This window comes from Ceratotherium simum, chromosome 12 (assembly GCF_057802395.1).
Source record: "Ceratotherium simum simum isolate JZ-2026a chromosome 12, ASM5780239v1, whole genome shotgun sequence".
Lineage (NCBI taxonomy): Eukaryota > Metazoa > Chordata > Mammalia > Perissodactyla > Rhinocerotidae > Ceratotherium > Ceratotherium simum.
In genome coordinates this window covers 58,667,819-58,680,551 of record NC_141911.1, presented here as the reverse complement: position 1 = coordinate 58,680,551, position 12,733 = coordinate 58,667,819, and the positions used below count along the sequence as shown (strand labels likewise).

Here is a 12,733-nt window from a genome sequence, read left to right as displayed (position 1 = left end):
TTTAAAAAAATTCCTTCTTATTTAGAATTGAAATTTGCTTCCTTTAATTCTGTACTGAGTGACAATACAGATTAATTCTAATTCTTTGACAATAATGACCTTGTCCCCTTTTAAGTCTTATGAAGTCTTTTGTAGTTCTTTATTTTGATTCTTAACAACCTAAGTTAATTTAATAGACCAGTTACAAGTGGGAGGAAGTATTATATTTTAAGACTTCATTTAACTTTTCAAAAAGTTTGCGGAAACAAACTTTTCTGTAGATGTTCTCAGATGGTCATATTGTCTTTTTGTGGTAGTATTCTTTTTTTAAGAAAAATCTTAGGCTTGTATTTAAAAAGTCATTTACTATTATTTGAACAGAAAAGAATCCAGAATAATCTGGAAAAAAAACTCACTTTGCTTAGATTTTTAAAAATAGCTGGATTTATATTAGTTTTCAAGCTTTTTAAGGTATATTTTGCAAATTTGGTGTCCTATTAAAGTAGGATCATCTGTCTAAATATTTCAGGAATGTTTGTCCAGAAGTATTTCCATCCAGGAGTTCTTTTTATATGCTGAATTGAATTGTACAGTTGGATTATAGAGAATACCAAATGCTGATTTCCTCCTAGTGAAGGAATCTATTTTAAACATAGTTCATGGGACTTTTAAGAAGCATTTGACAGCCTCAGAGATTCTGTTATTCATTCCTTTCCTTTTATTTTCAGATCAGTAATATGAGGTTCAGAATTTTAATAAAATATCCCAAATCATTCAGTTTGCCTGTTGGGAGAGCAAACTCAGTCTTCATAACTTCTCATGCTGCTGCTGTTCCTATTAAATTAAGCTCTGAAACCTTTGTCTGAGCCTAGCCAGTGACTAGAATCTGACTGCTATGTCTGTTAAACTTGACACTCTTGAAGCAGGTGCTTTGCTTTCCTCATCTTGGTCTGGTTTATACTAGGAGGTCAGTTAGTGTTTCATGAATAAATGCTTTGAGTCAGCATGTTTTATTTTTGAAAGTGCTTTTATTTTCTACTTAATACTAATTCTACTGCCTGGAACACTTGAAAAATAAATTTTATCTATTATTCTTTACTCTTGTGGCACATTGGGCTCTCCTGGGAAGCTTTTAAAATGGTATGGGAATGGCACTGGTATTAATATCCTAATCTCTAGTGATTCTAATGTGTATCCAGGATTGATAATGACTGCTCTCTGATGATCTGATCTTTTATATTCCTTTTTCATCAGGTATTTATTGAGCCACCTACTATATCTAGGTGCTGTGCATTGTTAATAACTCTCAGGGGGCGCCATTTGCATAAAATACAGAATGGACATTTGGAATACAAAGACAAGATGCTTCTTGCCTTTATGTCTTCTCCTATCTAGACATCAGTTGTGTTTCGCAGGAACATGATTTGTTTTCTCCAGATGTTCTGTAATATATGGTTGATGGTCTTAAAATGTAATGCCTCAGACAGTGATGTTCCAGATGTGTGACCAGTGTATAGTTCTTTAATGATGTTGTATTCTTTGATCTAGACACTTTATTTTTATTAATGCAGCCTTAGTTTGTATTAGCTGTTTAAGCAGCCATTTCTGTTGACTTATATTACACTTATGGAAGACTAAGCTCCTAGATCTTTTCTGTATGAAAAGCTGTCAGATCAGGTCTGCTGTAGTCTTTGATTAGATTTAACCTTTGATTTTCACCTTTGATTTTCATGTTGTTACTTCAGATTATTTTGGATGGATCAAATAAAAATTTACCTATTGTATGACATAGTTTTAGAGATATAATTTTCCAGGAACAAGATTTAGCCTCAAGATATAATCAAAATCATACTTCAGATAGTTAATAAGTAAAGCATACGTATATAAAGGAAAAAAGTAAAGCTTCTAATAAAATACTAATATACTTGATTTTTTCCTATTAAATTAGCTTTTATACCACCTCGTTAAAACATTTAGGTGAAACAATTTGATGTTTAAGGAATCATACCTGGAGTTTGACTTGTAGGGTTGTTATCTTTTTCCAAAACTGTCTTGCTATTTTAGGCACAACCAGTGTCATCTCATTACAATACATCTTAGTCTGTTCGGTTGCTACAAAAAAAGAATACCATAGACTGGGTGGCTTAAACAACAGACATTTATTTCTCACAGTTCTGGAGGCTGGAAAGTCCAAGATCAAGGTGCTGACAAATTCGTTGTCTGGTGAGGGGCCCATTTCCTGGTTCATAGATAACTGTCTTCTCACTATGTCCTCATATGGTGGAAAGGGTGAAGGTCTCTTTTATAAGGGCATCAATCCCATTCATGAGGGCTCCACCCTCCTGACCTAATCAATCACCTTGCAAAGGCCCCACCTCCAAGTACCATCACATTGGGGATTAGGTTTCAGCGTATGAATTTTGTGGGGACACATTTGTCTATAGCATGGTGTATAATAAATACGTAACATTTTCTTTTTTTTTTCTTTCTTTTTTTTTCCTTTCTTTTTTTTTTGTGAGGAAGATCAGCCCTGAGCTAACATCTGTGCTAATCCCCCTTTTTTTTTCTTTGCTGAGGAAGATCAGCCCTGAGCTAACATCCATGCTAATCCTCCTCTTTTTGCTGAGGAAGGCCGGCTCTGAGCTCACATCTATTGCCAATCCTCCTCCTTTTTTTTCCCCCTTTTTCTCCCCAAAGCCCCAGTAGATAGTTGTATGTCATAGTTGCACATCCTGCTGGTTGCTGTATGTGGGACACGGCCTCAGCATGGCCGGAGAAGCGGTGCATCGGTGTGCGCCCGGGATCCGAACCTGGGCCGCCAGTAGCGCAGTGTGCGCACTTAACTGCTGAGCCTCGGGGCCGGCCTCCATAACATTTTCTTTTGAATCCACGTCTTCTATTCGTTATAGATAAAAAGACTGTTCCACAGACCTTATTTCTTCCCAACTTTTTTTCTGTGCCCAAGTGTATCTTTAATTTAACTAGCCTTCATTTGTTGATATCTCTTGATTTGGAACATTCAAAGGAGTGCTTAGAAAAAGGATGTCAAGAGCAACTCATGTTCTTTTTACATCATTTTTTAGTTCCCAAATAGTCATAGTAAGTGTAAGCTCAGTAGCTCCCTCAACAATTCCAGTGATGTGGAAACAAAACTTGATTTCTGAAATATGTCCAGTGGTGTATAAAGATTCTCTTGTGAGAACCTCTGACCATCTAAGGAGGAAAGAGATCTGATTTAGAATTATTAATTTTTAAATAGGAATGACTGTTCTGTAACTTCTGTTTTAAATTTGATGCCGCCCATTATTTTATACTAATGACATTGCATCTTATTGAGCTCTCTTCTTCAACAGTTATTTTAACGGAGAACTCAGAGCTTTTGGTATTGGCCACAGTTTTAACCAGCATTGGTCATTCTTTAAATTACTTTGTGTTGTGAAACTGAAACATTGTGGTACTGGAGCAGTTGTAATTTGTGGCCCTCAAATGTGGAAAAATAACTTACTTTCACCAATTATTTCTCAGCCACATTTATCTGCTGCATTAAGTACTGGTTTTATGCTGTAATCTGAGAAGTCAAGACAGAATGAGCCAATTCACTCTGGCAGAACCCTCTTAAAAGTACCAGTTTCTTTCGAGGTCAACTCTGGCTCTGCTTTTATTCACTGGAATGTCAATTCATTATTTTCTGTAGAAGATTCTTTTTTGAATGGAAATTCTGACTGTCATTACCTTGTCCTGCTTCTGGTAAAGAATGTAGCTGCTAAGAGAGTAAAAGTAGGATAGGGAAGGTTGCAAGGTAAAGGATGAAGAAATGGACTTTAGACTATTTCCAATTCCTTCTTTCTTTCTTTTTTTTTTTTTTTGGTATAGTCTCGATATTGAACTTCTGAGTATTTTGATTTTGCTTTCTAGGTGATGGGAATTGCAGTGATACTAGAGGCTTAGAAATTGCTATAAAGCAACGTGTTGATGACGCACTCACTTCGAAACTTCCAATGTTTTACTTGGTCAACAGGCCTCATATTAGTTTAGTACCTTCTGCATATTCACTTCAAACAAACTTGGAATATAAATCCATAAGTCTGAATTGGGCACAAGGGGACAATTCTTTGGAGATTGTGGATGGCCTAAGTGGGAAGATCACTAAAAGGTTAGCATTCCTAATTTCTTTAAAACTCACATACTACTTAAGCAAAAGGACACGTTTTAATATAATTTTTTTATTATTCTAACTTTTTTGGATACAATTTTTTGAATTCTGAACAACAGTAATAATAGTTATCATTAATTGAATGTGACTATGTTGTAGGCATCGTACTAACTTAAAAAAATTTTTTTCCCTGATAAGAAGACAGGCCTGAAGAGGGTATGTAACTTACTGAAATTACATAGCAAATGGTGGAGCCAGCATTCAAAATCAGCCTCCAGAACATGTATTTCTCTAAGTGTCATTTCATCACCATTATCATTAGAATCATATAATATATTTGTTTAAGAAATTCAGTTTCTTCTATTGAATCTGAATTTATGGATCTAGGGTTCAGGAATCTGTATTTTTGACATGCTCTCCCAAATATTACTTATGTACACTTAAGTGTGAGAACTATTGTACTATGTTATACTGCCTTCTTATAATAACCCTGTAGATTAGGTGGTATTGTTCTCTTACAGATAAAGAAACTGAGATTCAAGCTAAGTTAAATATCTTGCTTAAAGTCACCTAAGTAGTAAGTGACACAGCTGCGATTCTGATCTGAACATTTTATTTCCAAAGCCCTTGTTCTTAACCATAATGCACTAGGCCTTTTAGACATTTCTTTGTAATATCCCTGCCATTGATTATCAAGTAAAACTAAAATGCTTCTTTTCGTGTGAACATACATTTATAATGAGGTAATGAATAATGATGAAAGTTTTTTTTTGTTTTTTGTGTTTTTTGTGAGGAGGACTAGCCCTGAGCTAACATCTGATGCCAGTCCTCCCCTTTTTTCTTGAGGAAGATTGGCCCTGAGCTAACATCCATGCCCATCTTCCTCTACTTTATATGGGATGCCACCACAGCATGGCTTGACAAACGGTGCGTCGGTGCAAGTTTAAATGCCTAAATTTGCTTTCTTTGTGAAGACGGATTTAAATTAAGAGCACATACAAGTGTTTCTTGGTGTGAACTCAGTCAAGCATACTATTGATTATTTCAGCTAGGTTGAATTATACTATTTATGCTTTAAATCAGCATAAAGAAGTGTATCACTGTTAATAACAGACTAACTCACACATACAAACAAAACAGGTGTTCTGTGAAAAACAATAAAAAACTATTTACTGAGAACATATAATAGCATAACAGAGATGAAATTAATAAATGTAAAATGAGCTTAACTCATTTCTTAGAGCCAAGTGCTTGCTGGGTGATTACAAACACAAAATAGATGTGATCTAAATATTAGACAAGGTGTAAAATCAGCCCCAAAACATTACATAAGGCATAGGACACTCTAGCAATATAAAGTGTAATTCACAACACAGAAGGGTTATGAATATCTATGCAACAAGTAATATAGTATCAACATTTGTAAAACAGAAATTACAGAAGATAATAGGAAAAATAGAAACACATTGGTAGTTGAGACAATAATTCACCTCTTCTAGTTCATAGTAGATCAAGTAGACAATAAGCAAGAATATAGCAGTTTTAAATAACAATAATGTAGATTTGATTAACTTATTTAAAACTCTGCACCATACAAATATAAAATACAACTGCTTTTCAAGAACCTACAGAATGTGGACAAAAATTGACCATATGTTACGCCACAAAGGAATCTCAAATTCTAAAACATAGAAATAGTATTTTCTGATTGTGATGCAATAAAACTATAAATAACAAAATCAGAATATTAGGGACTTCTTTTACTGAGGAAAAAAGTCTAACTTTTGACTCAAAGAGGAAATACAAAATAAAATTGCATAATATTTAGAAAACAAAGATATTGAAAGCATTACATATGAGAACTTGTAGGATAAAGAGCTAAAGCAAAGCTGAATGGAAAAGCCAATTTTTTTAAGTGCTTATATCAACAAATAATGGAAATAAGCAGAATGAAAAAATTAATAAAACTAGAAATGTAAATTAAAGAGCTAGAAAACAGAAAAAGTTCAAAGTAACCATAAAAAGCTGATTCTGTGAAAAAATATCACTAGCTAATCTCATATAATAAATGATGAGTAATTACTCAGAAACAGAGAAAATTAAAAGAATCATGAGAAACTTGTTTGCTCAGCCATGCAACTATATTTGAAAACCTGGATGAATGCATAAATTCCTAGGAAGAAAATATTTCTAAAACTGGTAAAGAAAAGAGAAAAATCTAAACAGATTATTTTCATGAGAAAATTATCAAGAAGGTGCCCTAACTGTTTCTCAACGTACCATTCTGAGATGGTTCAGAGGAATTTTATAAACCTTTAAATGGCAGGAACTTCATGTGCTATCTAAAAAGATGAAGAACATCCAAATGCTTTTATGAAGCAATTGTTTCATTGATACTTAAACCTGATAGAAGATTGCTGCCCCTCCCCAAAAGTTACAGACCAAGCTCACTTTTATATCCAAGCAGAATTGCTAAATAAAATGTTAGGGAACAGAATATTAGGGAGTACTTTAATAATATGTTTTATATAGCAATATTAATTAACATTTTTTCTAGGAATGTGGGGATATTAATGTAATAGAAATAATACCAGAATAGAAACTCTCATAATATAACTTGTCATATTAATTGATGTAGGTAAAAACACCATATATTTATCTCCATAAATTCTAAGAAGGCATATAATTCAGCTCTACAACTATTCCAGATAAAGATACTCAATAAAAAAGGAATAGATATTTTTGTTAAGGATAAAATGTATCTTTATTAGTCTAAAAGTATTATGATGGTTGATGATGAAATCTAGAGGCATTTGCACTAACATCCAAAATGAGACATGATTGTTTACTATTATTTAACATTTTACTGAATGCATTTAGACAAGAAAAAAATGAGATATAAAATATTGGAGAGGAGAAGGTAAAATTACCACTCTTTGCATATGGTATCATTTTATACCAGAAAAGCCCGAATGAATCATCTGAAAAGCTACCACAACAAAAGGTATCGAGTGGAAAATTAATATATAGAGATCAATAGACTTCATACACAGGAATGTATGTTAACTATTGCTGCATATAAACTACCTCAAAACTTAGCCAAAACAAGTCACAAAGCCAGTCCACATTCAAGGGGAGGGAAGATCAGCCACAGTTATTGATGGGAGAATCTGAAAAGTCACATTGTAAAGAACATGGAGACAGAGAGAAATGAAGGATTTTGGCAATTTTTATAATTGCCAAACTAATTGCAAAACTAATAAAAAGATAATAACGAAGGGAAAGAGTTACAGTAGCAAAACTCATGATCTGTGGACTCACTTTTATTAGAAACATAGAAAAAATATTTATCTGTGTATGCATACATATATGCATGTATGGAGGGTGGTCAGGTGTGTATATTTTACTTTTTTTAGTGAGTTAAAATTTGCATACAGTTAAATGCACTGTACAATTTCATGAGATATATGTGTATACCTGTGTAACTATCGCCTCAGTCAAAATGTGGGGCATTTTCATCATCCCAGAAAATATTTCTATGCCCTCTTCCAATCATTCCCTGGTAGAACCACTGTTTGTTTTAGTTTGGAACACTGAAGATTAATTTTGCTTCAAACAATAGAAATGTTCCATCCATCTTCTGCTTGAATTTGTAATGCAACACTGTAGTAAGTTAAACTGTAACTTCATAAAAGAAATTAGCTTCAGAAAATAAATATTCAGAAAGATTTTTATGTAGAAAAATTTCAGTATATGCATTGCACATAATTGAGATAAATATTTGTAGATTCTTTGTTGATTTTAATCCCTACAACTGCTACCATAAATCATTGAATAATGATTAGTGAATGTTTCTTTCTTTTCTGCTTTAGTTCCCCATTTAAAAGTGGTATGTCAATGGCAAGTCGGCTTTGTAAGGCTGCAATGTTAAATCGATTTAACCTGCTTGCCAAAGAAGCTAAAAAAGAAGATTTACGTGAAGCTGGTACATATCATGCAGCTAAGGTAAGTCCTTGAAAGAATGAAGTTGATCATAGAAATAAAATTTAAGACAACAATCTTCTAATTTTGATCATGATACATAAGAAAAATTGTTTGAATAGTTCCTGAATATAAGATATTGCCATGTAGTGGTAAAATTATTTTTTAAATGAATATGCCAGAAATTAGTTATGTAAATAAGTGTTGACACTTAAAGTAGCCACCTCAGTATGGTGTGTAATTACTTTGATAATATTGCTCAAAACCTGCTATCATACCCAAATGGTAATAAAGCAAAATGGTAATAAAATTTTTTCTGTATATGATAAACTGTGCTAACTATAGAAGTTAAGTAGTCTATAACAATAATTTAAGATATCCGTATAAATTAATTGTCCTATCCTAAAGTTGTGAAACAGCTTTAATTTCAGCATGTGATTTGAGCCTGATTGAGTAGGTGATGTAGATAGCCTTTTTCTCTCTTTTGTTAAAATTAAAATTTTTGCATTTCAAAAATCATCATTAAGAAAATGAAAAGGCAAACCGCAAACTGGGATAAAATTTTTGCAAATCATTTATCTAACAAGGGACTTGTATCCAGAATGCACAAAGAACTTTTGCGACAAAATAATAAAAAGACAGATGACCCCATTTTTAAAGTGAGCAAAGAATTTGAATATACAAAGATAAGGAAATGACCAATAATGATGTTCAACATCATTAGTCACTAGGGAAAGGCAAATGAAAACCACATGATATACTACTTTACAAACACTGATATAGCTATAATAAAAAAGAATGATATTGACAAACGTTGGCAGGGATATAAGGAAAATGGAACCATCATGCATTGCTGGTGGGAATGTAAAACGGTGCAGCTGCTTTGGAAAACGGTTTAACAGTTCCTCAAAAAGTTAAATATAGAGTTATCATGTAACCTGGGAATTCCATATGCCTAGGTATATGCATAAGAGAATTGAAAACATATATCCACACCAAAACTTGTACATACATGTTCATAGCAGCAGTATTCATAATATACAAAAGGTAGAGACAACCTAAATGTTCATCATCTGATGAATGGATAAACAAAATATGGTATATCTGTACAGTGGGCTACCATTCAGCCATAAAAGGGAATGAAGTACTGATACATTCTACAACATGATGAATCTTGAAAACATCAGTTAAGTGAAAGAAACCAGACACAAAGGGCCACATATTATATGATTCTTTTTTTCAGGAATGCAAGGTTAATTCAACATCAGAAAATTATTTGATGTAATATATGAATAGATTCAAGTTTAAAACCCTCATAATTGTCTTAAAAGATGTCTAAAATGCATTTGACAAAATCCAAGACCTATTCACAGTAAAAACACTGAACAAATAAGAAATAGAAGTGAACTTCCTCAACCTGATAAAGGACATGAACGAAAAACCTACTGTTAACATCACACTTCATGTTGAAAGACTGAATTCTCTCCCCCTTCCCCACCAAGACTGGGAAGAACGTCTGCTCTCACCTTTTCTATTCAGCATTGTTCTGTAGGTCCTAGCCAGTGCAGCAAGGCAAGAGAAAGAAAGAAAAGGCATCCAGACTGGAAAGAAAGAAGAAAAACTTATTTCTAAATGATGTAATCTTGTATGTAAAATATCCTGTGGAATCTACCAAAAACAACTGTGTCATGTGAATTTAGCACATGGTGTAAGAACAATATAGAAAAATAAATTGTATATCTATATACCAGGAATGACACTCTAAAAATAAAATTGGGAAAACAGTTTCATTCACAATAGCAAAAAAAATACTTAGGCTTAAATTTAACAAATGAAGTGTAAGACCTATTCTCTGAAAGTGATGAAACATTGCTGAGACAAATTGAAGAAGATATAAATAAATGGAGAGATGTACCATTTCATGGATCGGAAAACTCAGTATTGTTAGGATGTCACTTCTCTCCAAATTAATCTATGGATTCAGTGCAAACTCTGTCAAAAATCCCTGCAAGCTTTTGTGTAGAAATTGACAAGCGAATTGATTCTAAAATCGGTATGTAAATCCAAAGGACACAGAAGAACCAAAACAATTTTAAAAAAGAACAAAATTGGTTGACTTACTCTACCTAGTTTCAAAACTTATTGTAAAGCTACAGTAATCAAGACAGTGTTTTGATGTAATGAGAGACATAGATCAATGGAACAGAATAAGAGTCCAGAAATAAACCCACACACTTATGGTCAATTGATTTTGTACAAAGGTGCCAAAGGAATATAATGGGAGAAAGAACAGTCTTTTCAACAAATAGTGCTGGGACATTTGGATATCCATGGACAAAACAAAAAAATTAACTTAGAGTATATCAATTATGCAAAAAATTCACTCAGAATGGATCATAGATCTAAAAGAGCTAAAACTATAAAACTTCCAAAGAAAACATGAGAATGTATTTGTAATCTTAGCTTAGGAAAAATTTTCTTAGATGTGACACCAAAAGCACAATTCATAAAAGAAAAAATTGACCATTTGGACTCCAAAATTTAAAACTTGCTTTACAAAAGTCATCATTAAGAAAATGAAAATACAAGCCACAGAGTGGAAGAAAATATTTGCAAATCATACATCTGACAAAGGTCTTGGACCTGGAATATATAAAGAACTCTTAGAACTTAGTAATAAGAGGGCAAACAACGGTGTTTTTTAAAGTGGCAAAGAGTATATACAAATGACAAATACACATATAAAAGATGCTCAGTCTCAGACATTAGGGAAATGCAAAATCAAACCACAATGAGATACCACTGCACTACCCACTAAAATCCAAAAGATTGACCATACTAGCTGTTGTTGCAGAGAAACTGGAAACCTTTTGCACTGCTGACAGGAATATAAAATGGTACAATCACTTTTGAAAACAGTTGGGGCAGTTTCTTACAGAGGTAAACATATACTTACCATATGATCCAGTATTTTTCACTGTTATCAGTCCAGGAGAAAGAAAAACTTATACTTTCACACAAGACTTGTGCATAAATGTTTACAGCAGCAGTATTCGTAATAGCCAGAAACTGGAAACAATTCAAATGTTCGTCAGCTCGTGAATGCATAAACAATGTGATATATCCATACAATGGAATACTAATAAGCAATAAAAAGGAGCAGACTACTGATACATGATACATCATGAATGAATCTAAAAACATGGGGCTGAATGAAAGAAGCCTGACGTAATAGAATACATATTGTGTTAATCAGTTTATGTGAAATTTTTCAAAAAAGCAAAACTCTAGAGACAGAAAGTAGATTAGTGTGGTTGCCCGAGGCTGGGGCCAGGAATACAGATTGACTGCAAATATGCAATCAAGTGGAACTTTTTGTAGGTGATGGAATTGTTTTACAACTGGACTGTGGCAATGGTTGCATACCTCTATAAATTTACTAAAAAACATCAAACTTTATACTTACAGTGGGTGAATTTATGGTATATAAATTATAACTCAATAAAACTTTTTAAGTTCATCAGTATGTTCATTTATAAAAAATGAAATAAACCAAAATATTAATGGTGGTTATCTATAGTTTGGGGATTACAGGTGATTTTTATTTCTTCTTTTATATTTTCTCTATTTTTCAAGTTTTCTGTAATAAATATTAAAATTTTAATTAAAATTTTTTAAATTAAATTGTTTTTCAGGAGTGTTGGGAAGGACAATTTTTAGTTTCAAAAATAATATTGAGAAAAAATAGGAGTTCAACAAGATTTTCATTAATTTTTAAAATACCAAACTAAAGAAACAAGATTAGGCCTACTTACTTTTCATAAGCCAAATTCTGCCTATATTCTGTAATTCAGTTTTTTTTTTCTTTCTATAGTGTATGTCTGGATCCTATCAAGAAGCGAAAACGTTGTTGAAATCTTACTTACAGCAACATGGCTATGGCTCCTGGATTGTGAAATCTCCCTGTATAGAGCAATTTAGTATGTGAATTAGGCAATCTATTGTCATTAAAAATCTTATTTTTTGGTGTGTTTTGACTAGTAAAAATATTTTAAAAATATTGTTGGTTTTCAGCTTTCAAAATCAGTGTCTTGCAACAGCAGTGTCCAGAGATTGCTAAAAATTTGTAAATATTCTTGTCAATTTACATCGAAACATTAGAGTTTTTAAAGTATTTTTTTGAAAACTAGTTACCTGATTCATTGTGTAACCATTTTGTATTTATTTTTACAGACATTATAAAGCCATTACCCTTTTTATAGTTTAGAAGAGAATTCATTTTAAGTTGTTGCTTTAAAGCTATCCATACAGCAAAGATATTCGTTGAACATTATGTCCTGGTATCTCACTCAAGTTTTTTTTTTTTTTTTAATTAAAATCCAAGAATACAAATAATAATTCTTACTCATTTGTTGATTAATTCAAAGACATTTGAGTGCCTGATATGTGCCAGTCACCATGCTATGTGATAGGAAATAAACAGTAACTAAAACATCATTTCTCATGTCAAAGAAGTTCATGAATGCAAACTGCACATATAAATGCAGAAAAATATTAACTATGTTAGGGAATAATTTGATAAATTATTGTGATTAGTAGAGGATTATCATAAATGCTTTA

General features: G+C 32.6%; 1 protein-coding gene across 1 annotated transcript in view; it reads left to right on the top strand.

Annotated features, from left to right (window-relative positions):
* Positions 1-12,491, top strand: part of ADAD1 (adenosine deaminase domain containing 1) — a 36,781-nt gene extending 24,290 nt beyond the window's left edge. Inside the window, exons 9-11 of the mRNA XM_004426523.3 lie at positions 3,895-4,132; positions 8,005-8,137; positions 11,988-12,491. Coding sequence (XP_004426580.2) covers positions 3,895-4,132; positions 8,005-8,137; positions 11,988-12,101 — 485 coding nt within the window. The 3' untranslated portion in view covers positions 12,102-12,491. The remainder of the gene's footprint in view (positions 1-3,894; positions 4,133-8,004; positions 8,138-11,987) is intronic.
* The last annotated feature ends 242 nt before the right edge of the window (positions 12,492-12,733 follow it).